The following is a 26,010-nucleotide window of genomic DNA, read 5'->3' on the forward strand; positions in this document are numbered from 1 at the left end:
CTGTATATCTTTAAAAATTCCATATGTACATCAGTCAGATTATCACAGAATCCTGTTGTGTGAAGTACCATCTCTCTCTGGGACATCACTGGTGGTGAAGGAAAATAGCATAGGCACGTGATGTGGAGTAAAGTTATAAAAAGCACCTAAACCCCACTGATTTTCATATAGGCTTTGGCTCCTAAGTGCCTAAATCACTTTTTAAAAAGAATGAGGAGCACTTGTGGCACCATAGAGACTAACATATTTATTTGAGCATAAGCTTTCATGGGCTAAAACCCACTTCATTGGTAACAGCCCAGCTTAACTGATTACTCTCGATATAGTTAGCATGGCAACACCAATTTTTTCATGTCCTCTGTGTATATATATATCTTCCTATTGTTTTTTCCACTGCATGCATTCGATGAAGTGGATTTTAGCTCACGAAAGCTTGTGCTCAAATAAATTTTAGTCTCTCTAAGGTGCCACAGGTACTCCTCGTTCATTTTGCTGATACAGACTAACATGGCTACCACTCTGAAACTGTCACTTTTTAAAATGAGACTTAGGCTCCTAAGTCACTTTGGTGCTTTGGAAAAGTTTACCTGGCTTCAGGGACCACAAGCAATAGTATAATGGGTGGGGCATATAAGGGTGTAGGGATTGAACAAGGACTAAAGGAGAGAGAGAGAGGAGAGGGCCTAGGAAAATTGGAGAAAAAAGAGTTTCTGTAATCCTAGATCCTAGGAGACAGTAACAGAAAGCAAAGAAAAAGCTTTCATGAAATACAAACTCCTACAGAGATCAATAGAATTAAGGATGGGGCCACAGAAGCATGGAGTGAGTCCTTTTAAACAAGAAGCAGTGGTTAAAGAAATGACCTAGTCCTGGAGGATTTATGTAGCCAGGGAGGACTATAAATATACAATCTGATATTTTATTTTTCTATTATGCCTCAACATGTCATAGAGAGAAGCATGGTCCAGATAGAGTGGAGAGTAAGAAATTCCTGCATTCTAGTCTTGCACCTACTATATGATCCTCTGCCTCAGTTTCCATCTCTGAAATAGGGTTAATACCTAGCTCAAAGAGGTGGTCTGAGATTTAGTCAGGTGGGACTTGATCTCCCAGTCTGTAGCCTCACTGAACAATGTTGGTGTTACTCGCATAAAAGCTGTTGGATCAGTCCTTCAGTATTTCTAAAGTCCTTCCAGGAGGAGAAGCCCTGTATACATGCTAAGAATTAAATAAGCAAAAGTCTTTGTGAGAAATCCATGTTCTTGGAGTATCTAATTTCCCAAGAATGAGTCATTTTTCTACATTTCAGAATTTTTTCTGTTTTCTGAAATGTAAGTGTTGTCGAACACTTGGGAGGTCAGAGCCTTCCCTCTTAGTTCTTCCTTTCTCTTTTGTGACATAGGCCCAGTCCTACAATGAACTGGGTATGGCAGACCTCTGTGCCTGCTTGGAACTCTTTGAAGCATCAGGGTGTCAGAGATTTCCTTACTTCTAGCAACTCCTATAGGTGTGTCTACTATATACTCACCATAATAAATCCCAAAGACAGCTGCTGCTCCAACGAATGCTCCCAGGAATTGTGCTAATATATAAAAGGGTAATTTGGTCCATTTCAACCTTCCAGTTGCACACATGGCTAATGAAACAGCTGGGTTTATGTGACCACCTGAAAAATAAATCACAAAATAATACCAATAATATAGATAACACAGAGAAAGTGGAGTGTTTGTAAAAATGTGAGCACTTTTGAACACTAGACTATGTGCCTAGGTTTGCTGGAGAAGGGGTTATTTTGCTATCTCTCACTCTTCTCAGTATTTGTGGGGAAGGGGAGTCAGTAGAATATTGTTAACTGTTCATTCTGCTTCCCAAGCATTTATTAAGATTAAGAAGTAACGTTGACTTGGTCATGCTGCAAATCTTGATCTGGATTCTGGGCTACATCTGAGCTGCACTCAGGAGAAGGTGGCATTAAGTCATCTTCATGTTCCCCTCTTTAATGCTGGAGCTAGGTGAGAACTGAGCCTTCCCTGGCATAAAGTAAAATCACCTCAGGCTGCTTAGGTGTGCTGACAAGAGGCTATCTGGAATTGAGATCACCACTGAATAGATGCACCCTTACCCCTCACTGGTGAATAGACGCACTCTACCCCTCACTGTACCCTTACCCCTATGCTGAGTTCAGGAGGGTGTGTGGCCAGGGAGCTGCTGTGGTGACCCTGTGTAAGCAGAGGGACCTATTTTTAACTATTTAGGAAGTGCTCAGATGCATTTGTGACAGGGACCATGTAAGTACCAAGATATTTAGGAAGGATGAGATTTCTCCAATAGCTGAATTAACTGTGACAACTTCATTATCAAAATCTGAATTGTGTTGTTTATTACGTCATGTATTATCCACTTCCCTCAACACCTTTTAATCTGCATTGGGGAAAAGCGTTGAATGCCTCTGTAAACCTCATTATAGCTGGATGTGCAGTAGATGCTTAAGAAATGCATATTTCTAGTTACAGTAATATGTAGACTTCAAGATATTCTAACATGTAAATATGATCTTGGATTTTGCTCCAATATAGAATATGCCATATGGTAACTTCCAGGTAAAGCCACATTCAGAGAGATATTGAGACAAGAAAAATGGTGGCCACTGTCTTTGATAAAATGTATATAAGAAAGTGACCTTTGTCAAAAGATAGCAATGGAGAAAGGTTTTCTCTCTGCTATTTCCATGTTTACTTGCACTGTGTTATCATCTTGTGAAACATAGGCACGTATGACACGTGAACAGATAAACACAGATAACAGGTAGGATAAAGACCTCCCTTGTATCTTTTCCAAAACTGTCATCAGTCTAGAATGAATTCTGAACTCCTCTAATGCTTCATCATAGAGCTAATAGATGGATGGGAGCTTATTTAACAATCTTTCATGCGAATTTCATATGTCCTTGTCTTATCTTTCTTTTTCCTTGTTCTGTCTGAAATGAACAATTTTCTTTTCTTTCAACAATCCCACACCTGTGCTTAGCGAGACGATTATAACCTGGATAATGCAGGGGAGACGATTATAACCTGGAAAAGGAGCCGCATGCAGGGGAGACGATTATAACCTGGAAAAGGAGCTCATTAGAAATGGCTGATAAAATTAGATCTGCAATGGGCTAGTCTACTGGATGGATTTGCCACTGACTTGGGAGAGACTCAAGATTCTTGGTCTTTGAGCCACCTACTGCTCCTTCAACTGATGAAATAGCAGCACTGACAGGCTTTGGAAAGAGTCGTTTCCATTCTAATTCAGCCAGAAGGATGAGGAAGCATCAACAGTGAAATGAGGAAAAAATGTGGGGAGGGGAATTCTTAGGGCATTGACAGGGATGTAGACAGCCCTAGAATGATGAGAAAAAGGGACATTCCCTTAAAATGGCATCTAGAAGACAGCTCAGATTATCCAGACCTTTAACCTTATGATACAGGGAGTTAGAATTTCTTAAAGTACCAATGCAAAGGATGTCAGCAGCACTTAGCCATGGGAATGCAGGATTCCAGTGAGCCAGAGGGTTTATTAATGAGGCTATGTGGAAACGGATATTCTACAACATATACAAATAATTAGATGTTGGGTTGTCACATCCTATTGACACATCTGCTCTTTCCCAGAGAAAATTTGCTGCATGCAGAATCCCTTCTCAAAGGAAAAGCTTTGCAACCTTGCCACAGCTGAGCCCCATATATTTTAGGCAGGTCCAAATGAATATCCTTTAAATGTACAAAAAGTGAGATGTGCTTTCCAGGTTATTTTCATAGTGCTGCATTGGAAGACCTAACCTAACTGTATCCACATCACAAGCAACAGCTGTAGTTAATCCTTGCTCAGATTAGAACAGCATTCCTGACATACTGTACTACCAAATTAAGCTTGTGTGATACTATTGAATCACACTTATCTGTCTGAGTGAAGGTAATGAGATCTGGCTGTTTCACAATACACTGAACCACTTCTTGGTATGAACCTAGAAATATCCTCTCAGTCGGTTATCTCAATGTATTGTCTGCTTAAAAACACACTAGAGAGGAGAAAACAAACAGCCACAGCAATTCCTTCCAAGGCAACTAGATTTACATGCTTATTGCTAGGCTGAACTGCCCCTCTTTATCAGTGGTCACAGTTTCCTCAACCGAAACTAGAGGGCAAGGGAACCTTTAACTTTAACCCTGGCAGTCTCCTCTTCACTTGCAATTAATTTTGCTTAAGTTATAAACAAAAAATGCAAGCTTCCCTTTTAGGTGTGACAGCTAACTCAGAATAAACACTAGAGCTGAAAGCAGGCATACAAATGCTCCCAGGATCAATTTGGTCAGAGCCGAATGGGAGAGTATAAGGGTATGGCTACACTTGCAGCTGTACAGTGTTGGGAGTTAAAGCTGTCTTCGTACAGCTGTGTAGGAAAAGCGCTGCAGTCTGGCCATATTGACAGCTAGGCAGCGCACTGTCGTGGCCACATTTGCAGCATTTGCAGCGGTGTTAGGAGTGGTGCATTATGGGCAGCTATCCCACAGAGCACATCTTCCCATTCTGGTGACGTGGGTTGTGAGAAGGGGGCGGAGGGGGTGGTGCATTCTGGTTCCTGTCCCAACGCCTTGTGATGCATCGCTCCACATCCCAGCAATCCCTGCGTTTCTGTCCACATTTGGCGCCATCTTTCAACTGTTTCTGTGCGGCGTGATTCTGTGTTCCGTTTCGGTCTGCGGGAAATGGAGCCTGAACTGCTCAGGAGTATGCTGACGAGTCTCACCAGCACATCACGTTTGACAGTGGAGCTATTCCTTAAGATCCAATGTGACAGTGAGGCATCCGACGATAACGAATCACGTAACGTGTACGACACGAAATTGCTTGTGGCATTCACAGACATGCTCAGCACAGTGAAATGCCACTTTTGGGCTTGGGAAACAAGCACTGAGTGGTGGGATCACATCGTCCTGCAAGTCTGGGATGACGAGCAGTGGCTGCAGAACTTTCGGATGAGAAAAGCCACTTTCATGGGACTGTATGAGGCCGACGTCCCCACCCTGCGGTGCAAGGACACGAGATTGAGAGCTGCTCTGCCAGTAGAGAAGCGGGTGGCTATTGCAATCTGGAAGCTGGCAACTCCAGACAGCTACCGATCGGTAGTGAACCAGTTTGGAGTGGGAAAGTTGACCGTTGGAATCATGTTGATGCAAGTTTGCAGGGCCATTAATCACATCCTGCTAAGAAGAACCGTGACTCTGGGGAACGTGCAGGACATTGTGGATGGCTTTGCACAAGTGGGTTTCCCTAACTGTGGAGGGGCGATAGATGGGACGCATATTCCCATTCTGGCACCACCCCACCTAGCACCCAAGTACGTTAATCGAAAGGGGTATTTCTCTATGGTTCTCCAGGCGTTTGTGGATCACCGTGGGCATTTCATTGATATTAACACAGGCTGGCCTGGAAAGGTGCATGATGCATACATCTTTTGGAACACTGGCCTGTTCAGGAAGCTGCAGGCCGGGACTTTTTCCCCAAAGCGGAAGATCACAGTAGGAGACATCGAAATGCCCATTGTGATCCTTGGAGACCCCGCTTACCCGTTAATGCTGTGGCTCATGAAACCCTACACAGGGAGCCTTGACAGCAGCAAGGAATGGTTCAACTACAGGCTGAGCCAGTGCCAAATGACTGTGGAGTGTGCTTTTGGCCGTTTAAAAGGCCACTGGCGATCTATCGCAATGTGATAGACCACATCAATGCGCTATTCTGCATCTAGGCATGCATGCATGCAGCCCTAACCCTCCTCTCCCGAAAAATTTCCATCCTGAGAATAAAAGCCACTTACCGGGAACCTGCTCCTCTGTTTGTCCTCCACCAAGTGCTGGCTGCTGCGACTGGCTACCTTCCTCCTGGCATGAGAAGAGCTCCTGGCTGCATGCCACCAGGCACTCCTGGGTGTCTCCCCCCCACCCCAGTACCCTCACTCTCGCTTTCCTCCTCCTCCTCCTCTCCCCGCTCTGAAGTGTCCATGGTGGTCCTTGGAGTGGAGGTGGGGTCACCCCCAAGTATCGCGTCCAGCTCTTTGTAGAAATGGCAGGTCGTGGGGGCAGCACTGGAGTGGCGGTTTCCCTTGCAGTCTTTGAAGTAGGCACTCCGCAGCTCCTTCACTTTAACTGTGGGACTGCAGTGCGTCCCAGTCATGGCCCCTTTCCATCATGGCCCTTGATATCTGCCCAAAGGTATCATAATTCCTGTGGCTGGGGCGCAGCTGAGACTGCGCAGCTTCCTCCCCACAAACACTGATGAGGTCCAGCAATTCGCCATTGCTCCATGCTGGGGCTCATTTGGCGCGTGGAGGCATGGTCACCTGGAAAGATTCACTGATTGCACTCCACACCTGGCTGAGCAAACAGGAAGGGGATTTTTAAAATTCTCGGGGAATTTAAAGGGTGGGTCTGATGGTTGGTCACCTGAGGCCAGGACAGTAGAGTTCGAACTGATGAACAGAGTGGCTAGAACAGGCATTCTGGGATACTGCTGAATACTTCTGGAGGCCAATCACAGCGCTTTGGGTGCAGAGCAGCGCTATACTCTTTATTCCTCTCATGGAAGTGGAGTACAAGCAGCGCTGCAACTGCGGAGATACAGCGCTGTATGTGCCTTGCCAGTGTGGACGGGGAGTGAGTTACAGCGCTGTAAAGCCACCACCAGCGCTGTAACTCTCAAGTGCAGCCAAGACCTGAGTGTGCTACATGTCAGTACTGTAAAGAATTACCTCAGTGACAGGCACATTAGAGATGCCTGGATGGATTCACTGATTTTATTTATATATAGACAAGTGGAAAGGTAGACAGAGAAACAAAGGGAAAGTCTCACAGTACAAGAAGAGAATTATTATGGCTTTGCATGTTATTCCCGGATTATGAAGAACATCTGGCATGTTTAAACCTTTTCCTTGAAACCCTTCATCTTTTATTGATTTCTGTAATACCTGATTCTTAAAAGTGACCAAACTGATGTTTTACAAATCGGAGGGGGCGGGGAAGAAGGCACAGAGAGAGAGGAGGAAGACACTTGCTACTTTACTGACCTGAGACCTCGATCTGTAGTCTAGCTCAGCTCCCCTTGCTGCAGACATGGGGAAGGGGATGGCAAAGGTGTATGTATGTCACCTTTATACATCCCTGATCCTATGGCTGGCTAGTGATGCAAGTTAGAGTGACTCTGAAATTGCTCTAACTTGTACCCAGCTGAGAATCATTGTAGTAGCTGGGCACTGCTGGACTCTAGCAGCTTTTCCTGGCCATTACCCTAACATGGCTCCTATGCTGTCCAGGGAGCCCTCTCTGCTGAGGAAACCTCAGGGCAGTGGCTTAGCTGGTTTCTGAACTGGTGCAAAGCACTTATTGTAAGGACCAGGATCCCTAGGGGCCTTAGTGTTAAGTGTTTAAATCCAGAATGGAAACTGGTGGCTGAATTTACTAAATGCTGAAAGAGGAAAGTGTGGGGAGTGATGGGGTTAATGGAAGATCTGATCTATCCTTTGCTATAATGGTACAGACAGCAGCTTGAAGTTGCTAAATGTGTAACTGATAAGAATACTATGAAACTGGACTATATATAAATCTGTGAAAGCTGTGGCATGAATGCTTCACACACAAAAATGACTTACCAGACACGCCCCCAGATACATACAATGCCATGGTGACTGCCATTGCAAATCCAACGGATACTGTTACAGTTCCACCCATGGCCCCTCGGCTAAGGACGGCTTGGGCAACAGACCCACATCCAAGCACCTGTAGTTCAGAAGGGAAAGGTAAAACATGAGCATGCTGGCCCCAAGCTGTATATGAGATCTAACTGGATAGTTTGTAACTCCTGCTTGCTGCCTTAATGTCAGGGGAAACGTGTTAGTGAAGAAATGCAAGTGTTTGAAATCAATGGCATGTGGACAACCAGTACTTCAATTTTGCTGGGTATTGGTTTTCATCTCCCTCAATTCAGTGGCAGAAAGCGTGGCTTGTTGTGGGTAGGAATTCTATCCACCACTGTCCTATATCAGGGGTCGACAACCTTTCAGAAGTGGTCGGATGAGTCTTCATTTATTCACTCTAATTTAAGGTTTTGTGTGCCAGTAATACATTTTAAGGTTTTTAGAAGGTCTCTTTCTATAAGTCTATAATATATAACTAAACTATTGTTGTATGTAAAGTAAATAAGGTTTTAAAAACATTTAAGAATTAAATTTTCATTTACAATTAAATTAAAATGCAGAGCCCCCCCGGACGGGTGGCCAGAACCCAGGCAGTGTGAGTGCCACTGAAAATCAGCTCGCATGCTGCCTTCAGCACACGTGCCATAGGTTGCTTACCCCTGCCCTATATTATAACAGACAAGGATCTGGTATTCATGGAATAAAAGTGAACTTCTAGGTTGGAAGACAAAGTGCTATGACAATGTTACATTTCTCTTTTTGCTTCATTAAAAGGCAGCAAACCTAGCTCTTGCCTCCTAGCTCTACTTATGTTGGGTATACATAGAATTTTAAATGGTCTCTCCTGTGAAAATACTTTTGAGCTCTGTTGGTGAAATTCAGCCCAGCACAGAGCCTGCACTAGAGCCTGAGGGCTGAGTGTCACTGGAAAGGAACACACCTTCGGGTGCACCAGCCTCACAAAATTCAGCTCGATTTATTGGGTAAAACATGTTCAAGTTTATATATTTATTTTGACTTTTTTCTTTCAGGCTAAATCCTTTTAATGCTGCCCTTTCTGAAGTCCACCTCCCAAAACAAACAAGTCCACTCCAGTGGCTGGATGCTGATTGGGGAAGATCATTCTGTCTGGTAAGATTTTAGTTCCAATAGGTTATTATAAACAATGAGAAAATGATGATAAAAAATTGTGACATATATTCCAACAGTTTCTTAGCATGTAACTTCGTTTTGAAACTCTGGATTACACTGTTCAACCAGCAGGTAAAAGAGCAATCTTTGCAAATTTTATTGTGTGCTGATATAATGCTGTCTTGAGATCAGACAACACTCTGTCTGAATGTGAATTGCTAGAATATTGTAAAAATGTTTAAAATGCCAGGTGTCCATAAAATGGACATGACAGTATAGAGGAGAAGAGGTTGGAACAATTGGAAGGATCCAGCATTACATAAACAAAGGTCAGAAACAAGACTAAAAGACCAGGACTAATTACATTGTGGGCCTAGGTTGAAAGGAGACAAGCTGGAGCAAGTTCTGGAGAAAACAGCCAAATAGATCTACCTGTTTTCTGTTGCCCTGTGCAGGCAGCCTGTAAAATAAATAGTTATACATGCTCACTAGTGACTGTCTCTTTTCTTTATCACTAGTAATAAAAGTGCTCAGCACCCACTGTTCCTACTGAGAGCAAAGGGGAGTTGCTGTGTCCTGAGCATTTTGAAAATCTGCCCACTTGTGAATATTTTATTTTAGCACTGTTCTTGCATGTGTGGACAAACGGAAACAGTCACATGAGTGCTTCATTGTCTCTGCATTATCCACATGGCACATCATTAAAATAAGCGTTCTCCATCAGTCCACAAGGGGCATTCTCACTAGGTTAATGAATTTACATTTTATGCTGGTTCTCATCAAGGTCACGGTTCAGCAAAGCACTTAGACAGATTAAGTCCATCCCAAGTCAGCAAAGCACTAAAGCTTATGCTCAGCTTTAGGCACATGCTCAAGTCCCACATTAAACCACTGGGGAAGATTGTGAATGTCACAAAGGTCAATTAGGCAGCCAGCTCTCATCGCAAGTCAGTTTGTGCCTTTGAAAATCTCCTTTAAGCACATTCCTAAATGTAAGCACACACTTAAGTGCTTTGCTGACTAGGGATCCGCTGCTGAACTGGGGTCTGTGGCCCTAGAATGAGTGGTTATCAACAGCCTGAACACTTCCATTTCCACGTCCATCTGTATCTAGAGGCTAAGGCTCATTGGATAGTAGCATGTGCCTCAGCAGCCAGAGTGCAGTCTGACTCACTCCTTGTTAGGGTGTGAGTGGGATTATCTTGAGCAATGTTAATTACGCTGGTGATTCTTGTTCATGTGCATATTCGTTTTCTACCTGTCCATATGCATGGGATTCTAATTTTTCTTGCTCCTCATGAACAATCACTTTCTTATCTTTACTTAAAAGTGATTCCAAGTTAGCCAGTGCTAATCACTTCTCTTCAATCACTTGTAATGTTATTGGGAGCCACCAGATGGCTGCATTGCAGATGGTCTTGCTAACTCTGTTTATCTGAATGTATATACATTCGTTCTTGGAGAAGTGTGTATTGTGAGAGTGAAGCAAATTCTTTGCACAAGCTAAGCAGAGCAGCAGTAAAAGCCTATTTTGCCTTAGCCCTACTGTAAACTACAAAAGGTTTGTTGGTATTTATAGCTATCAGGCAAACCCTCCTAGTATAGATGCAGTTTATACCTGCAAAAAAAGTTCTTCTTCCATCATAGCTTATACAGGTTCCCCAAGTGAAATCACATCTACGCTGGTATAATTGCATCTGCATTAGGGCTTTTTGCTATTTTAGAAATGTTGTTGCCAAAAAAAATCACACCCTGACATTGCTATACCTGCAAAAAGCCTTTGGCCTGGCCTGTCTGTCCCGACTCATCATCTACTCAGGTGTGGCTGTTGCTTATAGGTTATATGCTCACTCACAAGCAAACAAAGCATCATATGGTGCCAAAGCATTACAGTTGTCAGGATATTTTATAGATAGGGTTGTTGTGTTAGAAAGCAGTAGTATAAGCTATAGCATTGTATCTTGTGAAGCAGACCGACAAATTCCATGCTTCAGTCTGCCTTATGCTATACTAGGAGTGGAACACTTCTGTAATGTATATTCTGTCTTGTGCTTTAAGGATGATATACTTAATGATTAGACACTCACAACAAACCCCAAAACAAAATGAATTTTTAATTGTTTTCAAATCTGACTAATTGTATTGTCTTTAGCTACAGCCTGGGTTGTTCAGGCTCATATGCCTGAACTGAAGCAGCTTGAGACCACAAGACTGGTGTAATGGAGTAGTTGATGGGACTAGTTGACTGGTAGAGGATGAGTAAAATGTGTTCTGCAGATATCTCATTCTTCAGACTTAGTAGAGGGGACGTCTGAGAAATTGTGCCAGGCAAGACCTAGTGAATGACACAGCTTAGAAGTGTAATTAAAAGTTCCCAGTATTGCTATGATACCTATGTACCTTTCTGCAGGTACAGTTTGCACTCAGATTTTGTGCTCAGTCAGTTGGTATCCCTCATGTGAATGGCTAGGCACAAATTTTGCAGGCTCAAAAAAGAGACCTCCTTCTTGAAAATGTGACCCAGTGTGTGTGTGAGAGAGACAACTGGGGTGGGAAAGATGAGGGGAGGCAGGGAGTTCCAAATTCTCTCTTTTCTAAATATGTAGCAATGCCCTGGCCCAAGTTTTCAGCTCTAGCCCCTCTGTTTTTGTGCTTGCAACTAACTGCACCCACAGAAGCAGGCACAGAAACTAAAATTTGCACACGTAGCTAAGGCACTCAATGCCTTGCCCGGTATGTATGTGTAATGCTTGCCCATGCGCAGTGAATGAGCACCATCTATCATGGGCACAGTCAATTATATGCATACCAGGAGCTAAGCTTGCAAGTACTGCAAATACTGCCTCATAATATAATTACATATGCAGCAATTTAATATCTTGGTAATCTCCACTAGTCTGAGCTGAAACTGGACTGGATCATCACATTGTAACTCAATATTGGAAGTTTCTAGGCCAAGTTCAGCCTTCAGTTACACCCATGCAATCTCCCTGTTTGAAACAATTGAAATCAGTGGGAGTTGCCTGAGCGTAATTGAGGGCAGATACCTTTATCTTATCTTGTGCTGTCAGATTCTCATCTCCTCAGCAGATGTCTGCAGCCTCGGCTGCTTAAATTTGCCCCTGTAGCTTCAGGGCTGACTCTTTTTGTCCCAAAACAAATAAGATTACTGTTGTCAACAACATGTAGTTTGGCTGAGTGTGGGATGGCTGTCTGCACATTCTCTGCTAGAAGAGCTTGCTTTTCAGACATGGAAGCTTTTCCTTTGTCTTGGGTAATATGACAAACACCAGGGGAAGGAGAACAACTGGGCTCCTTTGAGCATAATATTCTTGTTGGTCCCTGGCAGCTTGTAGAACTTTCCCAGACATTGGGGAGACTGAGAGCATACTGACTCCATCTGTGTGATAGTCAGGATTTCTGTGTGATAGTCAGGATTTCTGCAAAGATGTATCTAATATTAGCATCTTTGGTATGAAAAAGGGTTTTCCGAAAGGTCTAAGTCCAGAACTACAGGGAATATATTTTCTATAGAGGCTACAGTGTCTGAGTCCTTTTAAAGTGCAATACTTATAGAGTATATATAAGAATGGTATCTCTTTACTCAACAGAGTTGCTTTTTGTGTATTCAGAGTCATATCTACTTCCTGTAGTGCTTTATACCGCTGTTAGCTGCAAAGAGCCAACACAGTTTAGACAATGAGCTGCATTCTTTTGCATCTTGCGCATCATCATCAGAACTGTGCACTAAGCTCCAGTCAGTTACACTTGTGCAAGCCTACAATGGAGTGGCACAGGTGTCGCTGATAGCAGAATATGATCTCCAGAATCTTCACAACTGCTGATATTATACAAAAAGGAAAACTCAGCACAAACTCAGGCTGATCCCAGAGGTGGCAATTACAAAATCCATCTTTTAACTTGTCCATGAAGCACTCTTAATCTGGAAGTCATTGAAAAATAATAGCATCTATTTTAGTCACTTTTCAGAGAACAGCCACACTTTGACACGCACGTTTGCTTGCTCCAAGGATCACTCTAATGCAGTAGAACTTTCAGTGCAGATTTCTCTGCCCCTTTCCGACACCAGACCCACCTTCCTACCTTTCTCTGTAACCCCCTGGTAGGCATTTTCTGTTGGCAGGCAACATGCCTTCCCCCTCTTTCTTAGGCAAGGTGGACCTCTTTAATATTTGTCTGGATTATTTTACAGCTGCATCTGGTTCTTTGAGGCTAAGATGCCCCAGAATGCAATGCAGTACAATAGGTTAAAAGTCCTATTATCCCATGAGAGAGAGTCCTTACTGTATCCTAGATTCATCCATCCTGAATCTGTGGAAGCAGAAAGATTGTCATGGGAACCTGTTGGGAGCTTGGAGGACCATCTCTAAGGGAAAGCTGTCTGACATGACATCCTTAAGGCAATAGCCATATTTCCCCCTAGCTGTTTGGGATTCTGCAGGATATAGGATTCCAGAAATTCCATCAGATGGGCAGCTGAAATGTCTGCAAACTGCCCTCTGCTGGGTTGTGGTGGGGAACATGTCTAACCAGTTGTAAGGGACAACAGTATAGGCGGTCACAGCTGAGGTTTGCCCACCAGAGGTTGGAGTTGCCTGGCAGGAGTTGAAGCAATCACAAGGCCAGGTCCCGAAAACAAGAGTCAAGGTCAGAGTCAAGCTAGGGTCAGAGACTGGAGATCAGAGATAGTACCAGGTTAGAATCGAGAGGCAGAAATCAGGGTTGAAGTCAGGCTGGAGTCAGAGTCGGAGATCAGGAGATGAAGCGAAGTCTGGAGTTCCAGCAGGCCAAAATCTGTGTGGCTGCCCCAACAACTTCCTAGGGCTAAGTAGGAATACTTGGCCAATCGGAGGGCCACAAGATAGTCATTCTGGGTTTCTTGGGCAGTGCTTTTTGCGGCACCTACTCTGCACGGTGCTCCCTACCTGTGCCTCCACATGGCCTCCCAGTGCCACTGTGGGAATATCAGCTGCCCTGGGCTCTGAAGACCTGTGTTCTAGTCCCTGGGTCCTAACAGCAGCGCAGCCCATAAAGTGGTGTCACTGACCTGGGAGCAAGTATAGCTAGGTTCTAAGGTGATGTGCTAATTTGTGGGTGCCTTTGACAGTCTCTGGTGGAGTTCTTTGTGGAAACTGAGAGTATGTCTAGGCTAGAAATGCAACTGCAGTAACACTATAGTGTAGGCACTTACGACAGTGATGGAAGGGGTTTTTCTGTCACTGAGTTAAATTTACCTCTCCAAGAGGCAGTAGCAGGTTGATGGAAGAATTCTTCCACTCACCTAGCCATGTCTATACTGGGACTTAGGTCAGCCTAACTATGTCTCTCAGGAGAGTGAATTTTTCATACCCCTGAGCGACTTAGCTAGGTCTACCTAACTTTCCAGTGTTGAGCAGCCCTGAAGCTGTCCCTGACCTGTGGATGCCTCAAGGAAGAGGGGCAGTGAGAAAACCAACAGCCCTTCCCATGGGTTAATTCTGCGACCCTCTTCCATGGGGCATAATAGGCCTTGCTAGTGCTGCAGGGTGTGATCTGCACCTTCTTGTCTCAAGGGTGGAATCTATTCCAAAGCTTCATTTTCTAAAATGAATGCAGACAAAGGAACAGTGGACATTTCCGATCTGCTCAAACATTTGACACATGGAAATCTAGTCAATTAAAGAAAACTCAAAGGAATATAGCTGTAATGCAATTCAAACAACTAAAATTTTTTTTAAACCCTAACACTTCCCTGCCCCTCCCACACACTCCTAAAAAATACCCCAAACAGGTTTTTTTTATTCTGAAATGGGAGGAGGGTCAGAGACTCCACTAGGGTCTTTTTGTATTGCTGTCAAGCATGCATGAAAGTTGCTTTGCTCAGCTACTGCGGTGACGGACAGCAGTATAATCGAAAGAAAGAAAGAACTTACAGGCCCTACCTCTGCCTGTTTGTAAAACCACAAAAATTGGCCGGGGGACAATCACATTTTCCCATTTGAAAAAAAGATTATTTTTTCCTATTGCTATATGAAGGATCCTCACAAGGAAGGGAAACTGGCTAAATACCTGATTCTACGGGGGAAACAGTGAAATTGATCATACCCAAATTGCTGTCAAATACACAAAGTAAAACTGAAAACGTAAAGAATATTTTTCTGTGATCTTCAGTTACGAGAATCTTAGATGGTGGTGTTAATAATACTAGCTAAGCTGTTTTCAGACAGAGACACAATTATCAGGTCGTTGGTATCCCCTTGAAAAGTTTTTTCCTTTGTCTGTTTTATAGTGCTCTTTCATTTACAATCCATTCAGTTGCAAAATCAGCTTTGCTTAAATCGTTATTTCCCATTTGATTTCCTGATTAGCTCTTTTTATAATAAACTGTAAGATCTTTCGGGGTAAGGACCATCTTTTTGCTGTGTGTTGGTACAGCACCTAGCACGATGGAGCCTAGTTCATAACTGGAGCTCCTCAGCATTATCGCAATTCAAACCATAACAACAGAGGCATGTTTTAAAACAGCTAGTATGTAGGGTCAGAGCTCTGGAAGAATTCAGGGCACAGGATTTTTATGAAGCTTTTTTATCCTTTTTGGAAAGTCTTCAGCAAAAAGGATTCTTCATCTCCATCTTTTCCAGTATCTCCAGTGTGTTGGCTGATACCATTTCTAATTTCATGGTGCAATAAAAACGTAGTCTACGTAAAAAAAAAAATAATTCATGTAACTACTTTAAAACCACATGGCTCTTAATGATTAGTTATATATTTAGTTTTGTCCTGCTATTGCAATTTAATCAAACTTGGAGCAATAAGAGTGCCATATCCATTCTTCTGGAGATCTCCTGGGACACAATCAATAGCCTTTCAGGCTCAAATGGATTTCCCTTCATTTGTTTTCACTATCCAATAAAATAAGGTTTGGAATTAAAGTTGATCATTTAGGTAATTAAATAGTATGGACATAAACCCTAAAATGATTATCATTTTGAAAATGTTTCTCTTTAATGGCAAAAAACTTTACTACTAGGAGACAGTGATATACTGTAAATTTCATAGGCTCTGGCAGAAATGAGTACATTTAAGCTTTAAAACACATGAAGATCTGGTTCAAATTGCTCTTTGTAAAATAAAACATATATATGAGAAATATTGAGCTATAGATCCTACTTCATTTTTTAAAGTAGTGTTTTAAATGTTTTATTATTGTTCTTGCATGTTCTATAGAGGAGGAATAAACTGTTACATTGCCCGGGGAAACTGGAAAGGTCTGTACTCTCTCTCATATTTTTTTCTAATTTAATATTGTCCTCTTCAGCCCTGGATACTGAAATGCTTTTCTGTCCTAAACTAGGCAAGACAACCAGTTTGAACCAATTTCTTCAGTGAAAATTTATTTTCAGGTTCTCACTGGGTTTTAGAAATCCAGGAAAGGAAAACACTCTGAAGGAGTTCAGGTTGAAGATCCTACCTTGCAGGAGTGGAAGGTGTCTGCTTCAAACAGGGGTTGGGATGCAGAGAAAGGAGAAGGAGGGAAGAATTAGTTTTTAGCTTCTTGAGAAGAACTAGAATATATTAATTTGGTGTTTCCTTGCAAGTCTCATAATTTATTCTTGTACTGAGAGGTGTCTGTCTCTTTTCCTTCCTGCACCGACTTACAAACGTAAAAGCTTTAATAAAGTAAAAGCATGTTTAACCACAGCAATGCTGACTGGGAAGTCGTATCACCCAGGCAGTAGTGTCTGCAGGTGTTGTGCCTGCATAGGACAGAAGCTGGCCTGATGGCTCCTGGGAGAGTGGTACATGAAAAGTCCAGTATGTACTTCCTCCAGGTGCTGGCAAATGAATGGGAATGCAGGGCCTTGGTCATACTCCCACATCTACAGTCACACCCCATGCTGTGTGTACAATGCCATTGGTCAATGGCCCTCAGCTGGTTAAACTTTGTTTTCATTCAAAAATAGGATACATTTTGTAAGTGTAATTTTTTTGAAATGTTAATAGAACAGTGTGACATGCTAGGTGAGTTAATCTCTTATAGGACCAGCTTTTGTTGGTGGAAGGGACAAGCTCTTCCTTAGGTCTGAAGAAGGTAACCAGAGTGCCTAAACTAAACAGAAGGTGGAATAGATTAAGTATAAGGGGTTCACACCTGCTGTAGAAGACCGCAGGGGGCAGTTATGGGCAGCAGGCGATAGGGTATGTTACAAATTGTTGTAATGAGCCAAGATAAGTGCACTTGTTAAATCTATGGTTTTCAGCATCCAGCAGAATTAAGAATTTAAGTTCCCTGGCTCATCTTTTGAGGGTGTTGTGCAGTCACAGTTTCAGGACAACTGCACCTATTTTCTCCCTCTGTCGTCCACCCTGGGGCACCATTTAATTGCTTCCAGCTCCTTGCTGTCACTTCTTCTGGGTGGAGATTTGTGCCTCACTCCCTTCTGAGTGGGGTTTTTCAGGCAGTTCCCTGACTTACAGTGTGATACCCCCAACAAGTCAATCTGCTTAAACAGACGAGTGGCTGTGCTTTGCTTTCTCTCCAAAGGCTATGACCCGTGTATTGCCCGCAGGTGTAAGTTACCACACTGCTTCTTCTAAGCAAGCACATTTTTTCTTAAGGTAAAAGCATTAGAGAGAGAACGTATCAAAGCCTTCTCCAACCAAGGGATCTGGTAGGTTTTAGTCCTTCACAAGCAACAACTGGGTTTTCCCCATGGTTACATCTTAGATCCAGAACCAGAAGAAAAACTAGGCAGATCAGCCTATTTCTTTATAGTGCTCAGGTCTTTGAGCTTGGCCTGCTGTAACAGGTAATCAGCAGATAATGATACTCTCCTGGAGCTGGGGAATTTGCATTAACCTTTCCCTAGGGACTCCCCAGAAAATTCACTTATTGTTCCAGAACTCCACACTTGTCTGGCATATTTTCAATATAGTCTTTTTAGAATTGCCAGGTCTGGTATCTGCCACTCATCTCTAGAGAGGTTCCATACGACCCCAGCCCACAATAATACATAAATTAAACATAATAAGATTTTTCAAGAATATTGCAGGAAATTGCCATATCAGTCATAAACCATTTTAGGCATGGCTTAGAAATTAACTTTGCCATTATACAAGGGAATGAACTAGAAGTCTCACAATAATTTCTTCTAACCTAAACAATTCTATGATTTTAACAATCAGAGCGTACTGAAGGCAAAAGAGTGTAAACTCACTTTGTAGTGAAAGTTAATTTCTTGTCTCTCATTATATGTTCCAGGTTCTTGTAACAGTTTGGAAATTTTATTTTAACTTCATTTTATTTATTTTTATTTTCTTACTTAATGATCCAAATTTCCAAAAGAGCAGTGTCCAAATTTGCGCCTGCAAAATTTGCACCCACATTTTGCACATATGGTTGAATTGTGGATGTAGTTTTGATTATTTTGCAATCAGGCTGGGAGAGGCTAAAGTACTCAGCCATGTGCATGCAGTTCAGTGCCAGTTTTGCTGGCAAAAGTTATATCTGCACAAAGGACTCTGGGCCTCTGTCCTTTGAAAATGTATCCCAGTTTACTTACTGGTACCTCTGTGTTAATCAACAGAAGCCAATGAGATGGGGCTGCTGGTATTGCAAAGATGAACTGAATTCTCTTTTAAAACCTTTGCATAGTACAGAATGTTTGTTTGCAGCACCTGAAATTAAAATGTCATGTACTGGAAAGCCTGACTACCACAATTTTGCACTTTGGGTAACAGGAAACACAAAGGATTTCCTGTAACTTTAAAAAAAATTATTTGCTGTGAAAAACATTTTAGGTTTGAAAAACATTAGCTCGCCTTACTTCCAGTTCTTCCACTCCGCTGCTAACCATTCAGCTCACTTGGAAAGAAAAACTACAGTGAAATATGAACAGCTGTTTGGAGCAAAAACCTAATTTTGATAAAAATACGATTATGGCCAGAAAAGTGACTATGCAAAAATATCCCCCTCACTCAACACAATTGGATGCATGTGTATTGGGCTGACTGTCCTATTTAGTGACAAAAGTAAGCAATGTTTTTATTACGTTTGACTTCTGTTTGCAAGCAGGTTCAATACATTTGAGAGAGAGAGAGAGAGGGATTATTATTTGGCTTGCAGGTCATCAGTAGAATTGCCAACAAAATTCTAGATTCAGAATCTGTTACTGGTAAGTTTGCAGGAGCCAGAAAACTTTCCCACCCCAGGTTGAATTTGTGGCATTGGCAGATAGAAAAAGCTCAGACATTTTTACTTGTAAAATGCTCTGGCAGTTCAGGACCAAACTGTGTCAAGTTCAAATCATGAGTGATGATTATTATGTTATTTGTACTACAGTATTGCCAGAGGCCCTACTACATAGAACTCTGTGACGCTGTAGAGCCACTTTTCAGAGTATTACTATACCCGAGCCCAACAATGCATAGAACGTTGTTATAAAGGGTGTTGCCATAGTAAATGATGTATCAAAATTTAAATTATAAATGCGTTTTAATCTTTCATTTATAACCGCTTTTTTCTCACTCATGACTAACCCATCCTACTTCAAATCCCTTCTAACTAACCATTCACGTGATGCCTTCTGGAAATTGTCAATTGATAGCTGATAGCTGGCTATTAGAGGCCACTGATATCTATTTAATTTATATCTTATAATACACAAAAATTACTGAACCCTCTCATTCTATAAATAGATACTCTAACCTCTCTTCAAACTTTGGATTTTTGATCATGACAAATCTTAAATCATCATTGTTGTTAAAAATATAAAATTTGTAAGTCCTTATTCCATAATGTAGGCTAAACACATCTTTCATTTAATAAACAGAAGTAAATAATCAAGATTTAAACTGGCTATTATCCAATAAACACCACTTTATAAGGACTTCAAATATGGCTTCTCTACTGTGGATCTGCAATACCGTGCCATTCTTAATGTGCACTGGAGTTCGTATGGAGTATGGAAGAAAAAAAATATGAAGTCAGCTAAATTGTAATGGATTTATTGACTTGACTGTGACTTGACCAGCAGTCAATGATTGATTTGTAGTTTTTTCAGGCAGGAATAAAGCAAGATGTGGTATTTTGGTGCAAACTCAAAGAGGAGTTTATTTACAATAGGAACCAGAAAAAAAAAGTGGTGAGTACAATAATGAAGTGCTTGCAGTTTGAAAACAAGACAAAAGATCTTGATGACCACAAGATAAATTGGCATTCAGTCATTAGTCAAACAACCGCTGCTACCTTCCCTCAGCCTGTGGCAGCATCTTCAACACAGCTGGTGTATCGGATCTCCACAGATCAGTCTCTATGCACACAACAAACACCCATCCGTTTCAATGGGAGTTACAAACGAGGCCTTGCAACTTCAACCACAGACTAAAGCTGTGCAGAAGGACAGCAGCCATCCTAAGTCTTCATCTCTTCCCCCTTCAAGGTCAAGTTTACAGGTTTACCTGCATTGCATTTGGGGTCTGTGATTGCAGCATTTTGCATCATACATACCCAAGCTAACTTTAATCTAGCTAGCGCGGGTACCAACAGTACTGAAGCCACAGTAGCATGGACTTCAGCGCAGACTAGTTGCTTGAATAATTACCTAAGGTTCTGGACAGGCTTGAATGGCCTGTGTTGAAGTCTGTCCAGCTGCAGCTTCACTGATCAGGTACCCACACTAGCTAGGTTAAAGCTAGCTTGGGTGCGTATGCTGCAATGACATACCCCAGTTACAGTGTTGATGTACCATGAAACATATACAACATCATCTCCAACTATAACCCACAGTGAAATGTTCTCCATAATCAGTAGGAGGCCACAGGCAAACAACACACAATCTATTTGTAGAGGGAGCCTGCACAACAGCCACCCACTTGCCCTGAAATTGCAAGTGGAAGCTTGTGCTCTACTTTAGCAAGTTAACAGGCCCTGCCCCTACCTGCCTGTTGTTTGCTCCATAGCCAGTTTTCTGGGAAATTGCTTTCAACAAGAACATTCTCTCCAGAGTGAAAATGGAACAGAAAATACACTAAGTTCATGGAACAAGCGAGGGAAGTGGCTCTTTTGGAGCATTTCGTGGCTCCAGTTCAGTTGAGCTACACTGGTGTGAACTGGAGTAAGTCTGACTTTACACTGAAGCAGCACATCACCACCAGCTTGGTTTCTGTGTAGCTGCATTGGTGTAAGCTACCCTGATGCAAGACACCCTTTCACAGACATGGCTTTAGAACAGGGTAAGAAAACAGCAGGGAAAAAAATATATGTAGAAAGAAGGTTTAAACCAGAGAGAGGCAGACTAGCCCTACATAGACCCCTAATGAGAGATCAGCTGGAAATCATGTAACCCACAGCTCTGCTCTATTGCTTCTCCACTCTGTTGTGCCACTGTCCTTGTGCCATCTCTCCCACTAGCCCCATGGAACTCTGGGATGAAATGTGCCACAAGCCCCACAGCGCGAGGGCTGCAGGCAGCTGCAGAAGCCCTGTCAATGTGGCTCCAGTGGAGTCTCACTGCCAGGAAGCTCTCTGTGTGTGGGAGGTTGGTGTGGGGCAGGGGTTGGGTGCATGCATGTGAGTGGGAGACCCAGATGCAACATGGAAACCCATGGAAGGTCCCTGGGATTTGGGGGCAGAACCCACAGCCTGTTTTGGAGGGGTGCAAACGCCACCATAATGAGAACAGGGCCAAATGTCAGCCAGAACTGGAACGATCTGGTCTATACTGTAGTTTCCATGTCCTGGGTGTGCAAAAATCACATGACATTGCACCTGCTGTGAAGAAAACAGGTGTCTCTATTTTTATATATGTGCTGCAAATGCTGCAGACATACCATAACTGGGTGGGTTAAAGATAGACTTTTATCTTTAAAAATGTATTTAAACTACACAATGAGACTTTAGATGTTATGTGTAATGCCACCAACACAAGTATAAAAACGGGGGAAATGAACAGTTCAGATATCAGCAAACCATTTGCCAGCAGAAATCTTTGGCATAATGCATGCTCCTCGTAGCACACATTTGCCTGTGCTGCTAATATAGAAACAGCACTAGTCCAAATTTGTTTCTTAGAAATTACACATGAGGCCTGACATTCCTGCCTTGATTAAGTGTAACGTTTTCACTGCCTGTGTATGGTCGAACCACTCCAATCCTGGTCCTAGAGCATAACTAGAGCAGTTATACTGTGTGCTGGGGAACACTTAGGAAACTGGTGGTGAAAGCAGAGGGGTCTAAAACTGGAGTAGGCTACACAGCAGCATCTATGACCCATTTTATATTGGGGGCCATGGTCATTGACCTATATGCCATCAAATCCACCTACGTCAGTGGCTTCCTATGGATTTGTGGTGTGCCGTGAACTCCTCTGAAGCCAGGCTCTGGCACACGGTGTGTGAGTAGCTAGCTCTGTGTGGCATCCTCAAGACCTGTCCTCAATGGATCCACATCAGTTCTACTGTAGGCAGAACCCTCCGCGACCCTGGTGGAAGGGCAGGTTTTGCCCCATAACCAGTTGCTACTTTACCAATATCCTGAAACAAATCCTATAAGGCTTTCACACTGAATTTTTCAGAGTTTGAAAATAATATTCCAGGTTTGAGTGAACTTTTCAAACATGGTAACATAAGAACGCATTGTGTGTGTGTGTGTGTGTGTGTGTGTGTGTGTGTGTGTTGGCAGCGGAAGGGGGGGGATACATCTTCTTAGGGTCAGTACGGTTGGAATCCTGAGGTTAGTAATAACACATGCAGTCTTCTACTTCTAGGAGAAATAAATGACTGCCAAATTATTATCGTTTTAATTTTTATTATTCCATTAAACCCAAATTTGGTAATTGCAATTATTTTTTGAAAATTTGAAAAGTCATTGCAATATGTGGCCTATGAGAAATCAATAGGCGGTCTTAGCCCATTTCTAGGTGGATATAGTAGCCACGTCCTACAAGCAAACCTCACAACTGGCATTAGTTGTGCCTCCAGAGAGGCTCTGGATTGAATAGACCAACTGAACTGTCTGACTCTCACTCTGGAATAGGATTAAGGCTTGTCAGTGGGACAGTGTGGGGAAGCTCTTCTGCAGTCCACCTTGATGCTGGTCTGCTCTTTGTGGATTTCTGTCTCCAGAGTTGTCAAACATGCCCCTTTCACCAACTCAAAATTAAATCAGTTTTAATATTTTTTTTTAAAAGAAGTGAATCATGAGGTGAGAGATGCTATTGGCAGTGGGATCCCATTAAATCGTGAGGCAAGTAACTGCACAAAAGGAAGCGCCTTGTTACAATAACCCTGTACTGTAGTTTACTTCAGAAAATCCTTTGCAGTCAAAACATCAGCCTAGTTTCTTAGCAGCTTTCTGATTGCTCAATTATCCAATTTTCTATTTGTAGGTCTTTTCAGCATTATTCAAGGCTGAAACAACTTTAAACTAAAAAAAGGGAAAGTAGGTTGTGAAATTTAGTCATGTTGCCAACCCCAGGATTATGTAGTTTGATTTCCCTGTTATACTATAATACAGACTGTACGGTTGCATTTCCTTCCACTCTTGCATGGCAGAACATTAAATAATAGCATCTGCACTATAATATATTTTCTTCACTTACATAATCTGATTAATGAGGGGGGAGGATCATGTGTTTAAGACATAGGACTGGATGTCAAGTGATCTGGGTTATATTCACAGCTCTGCCACAGACTTCCTGCGTGCCTCATATAACCTCTGTAATCACACTTCCTAATATGTAAAATGTTTTCCTTCCTTACGGGGTTATTGTGAAACTTAATTGGTAAAATGCTTTGAGATTCTTGAATCTGGGTACCTTGCTATAACACTATATAGATGTTTTAGAAAATTGCAAAGTAGGATTGTTACTGTCATGCCGGTGCAGTAACAATCCTACTTTGATTGTTGAAGTATGATAAAGAATGTCATTTTCAAAACTTACATAACTATCAGGAGTCTTCTAGAAGATGGCATACTTTAAATCTAATTGACATGATTACAGACAAAAAAATACACCTTTCCATGCTAGTATTATGCCTGCATTTAGTTTGGGATCTTGGTAGGTTTTTTTTTTGTTTATTTTCTGATGCAGTTTCACCTGGATAAAATACTTAGCAAAACCACAAGACAGTTGAATTCCATCTACAAGGAAGGATGGGGGATTAGCTCTAGTATTCTAATCCCAGATAATCCTCTCTGGTAAATTGGTGACCTGCTCTGTGCCTCGGTTTCCCCATCTATAAAAAAGAATAATACCAAACTCACTAAGGATTAGTCAGTGTTTGGAAAGCACAATATAATCATTAATTTATGGCTATTAAAATATTACTAACATGTCAGTGTGTCTTTGTAAATCAAGTTTACATTGTGTGTCTAATTTCTAATATGCAAAGATCCCAGGAAACTTTTTGAACAAGAAGTAAAGAGGAAAACATTTTGCCGTTGTGAATAAATAATGGAGGGGTCTAATATTTACCTGAAATGGAAAATAGTTGCAGGTTACAGCAAATGTAATAGTGTAAAAGCCACAAACAAAATGTGATAAGCTTTCAAATCCCTGAGGATTCAGCAGTGCAACAGCTATTACGTTCACTAGGAATCAGAGGATTAAATCTGTGTAACACAGTGAAAAGATACCTAGTCTGAGATCTGTTATCCCCTACATGCGCAATATGGTTCATTAGTCAATGCAAATAGAACTCGTGCATGAGAACTGAGAAATTCCTGATTTTTTTAAAAAAAATTGAAAAGCAGGATTATTGAAGTGTATTGTTCACATCTGCACATTTTTCAGAAGTTGGTAAGTCACTAAAAACTAGACAGCTATCAAATGAAACTTTTAAGAGACAATTGTAAAGTATATTCAACAAATATTCTAGTGTCTATATTTGAGTCATGCATATTTATTTCAAGTGACTGAAGTAATAACGAACTTACCATTAATAGAAACAATTCATTTACTGTTGTGCACTATTTGTCAGTCAGTGACCCAATCTACTTGTAGAGACAAGCAAAAGCAACACATGTCCCCTTACAAATACTGTCCATCATTCAATTAGTGGGAAGGAAAGAAAGTAGCTGAAACTTACTATCATGACAAATGTTCCCAGGAATTCTGACAGGGCTTCTTTTATAAAGCTGTTCTTCAAGGCAAATTTCTCCTTGAATGTTCTTTTGCTTTGCCCGTTCATTTTTTTGGTTCCTCTTGTTGCTCTGTAATGCCAGTTATGCTCCAACACAGACCCCTCAAATTTGCTTTGTAATCATCCCTGCTTCAGCTGAACTTTGACACTTTTACTTATACATTGAAATATGAGATTTTGACATCTGTGCAGCCAGTGAAATCATCTGACTGTGCAGGCATTGACTGGATCCCCTCAGCGTGACCTGATGATTCATCATAAGTTTTCCATCCTGTGCGATATCTGAGTTTGCTGGCTTCTATTTATATTAGCAGAACTAGATAATACTGGAAACCTCACAATCAGAAGCTGATGAACTTTTTTTCTTCTAATTCCACACAGGATGGATTAATCATTGTCTTTCCCCCGAGGTTACCTTTTACCAAGGTAATCTTTTGTGTGTTTAATTCCCCAAAAGATGAGAAGGAGAGAGATTATAAAAACTGCCAAATATGGAAGCAAGTCTTTGGTTTTGCTCCCAGATGGGATTAAAGTTACGCAGTTGTTGGCCATTTGAAACCTTTCTGCAAAGGAGGCTGTGCCAGTGAGTGAGTGCTTGCCAAAGAAATGTGCTCTAGCCTTTCTCTTTTTTTTTTTTTTTTAAAAAAGGCACATTCTGTACAGTTCAGAGCGATTTCAGTGCCTATTGAAGAATGCTGCTTTAGATGTGCTGTGATTTTGTACATCCACGGACTGAATAGTAACACAGTTCTTGGGCTAAATACCTTAACTCTCTAGTGGTGAGAGAGCCCTGTTAATGAGAGAGCAATGAGGCAGAATAATGTAAACGCCTCTAATGAAATCTGCTTCAGTCCAGTGGCTTTCAACAGTGTGATATAGTCTGTCACTGGCACTGAAAAAGATTGTATGCCTCTAAAATGTTTAGCTTAATTGTAGTCCCTATGTTGAAGTAAAACTGGCTAGGGGCTTGATCCTGCAAGGTATTCAGGACTTTATTTCTCACT

The 26,010-nt window shown here is 41.9% G+C and overlaps 1 protein-coding gene across 1 annotated transcript in view; it reads right to left on the bottom strand.

Moving 5' to 3' along the window:
* The window catches only part of AQP9 (aquaporin 9), a 40,057-nt gene extending 14,549 nt beyond the window's left edge, over positions 1–25,508 (bottom strand). The window contains exons 1-3 of the mRNA XM_050968000.1: positions 24,953–25,508; positions 7,688–7,814; positions 1,529–1,666 (exon numbers count right to left, since the gene is read on the bottom strand). Coding sequence (XP_050823957.1) covers positions 1,529–1,666; positions 7,688–7,814; positions 24,953–25,054 — 367 coding nt within the window. The 5' untranslated portion in view covers positions 25,055–25,508. The remainder of the gene's footprint in view (positions 1–1,528; positions 1,667–7,687; positions 7,815–24,952) is intronic.
* Between the last annotated feature and the right edge of the window lie 502 nt (positions 25,509–26,010).

The sequence above is a fragment of the Gopherus flavomarginatus genome, chromosome 9 (genome assembly GCF_025201925.1).
Source record: "Gopherus flavomarginatus isolate rGopFla2 chromosome 9, rGopFla2.mat.asm, whole genome shotgun sequence".
Lineage (NCBI taxonomy): Eukaryota > Metazoa > Chordata > Testudines > Testudinidae > Gopherus > Gopherus flavomarginatus.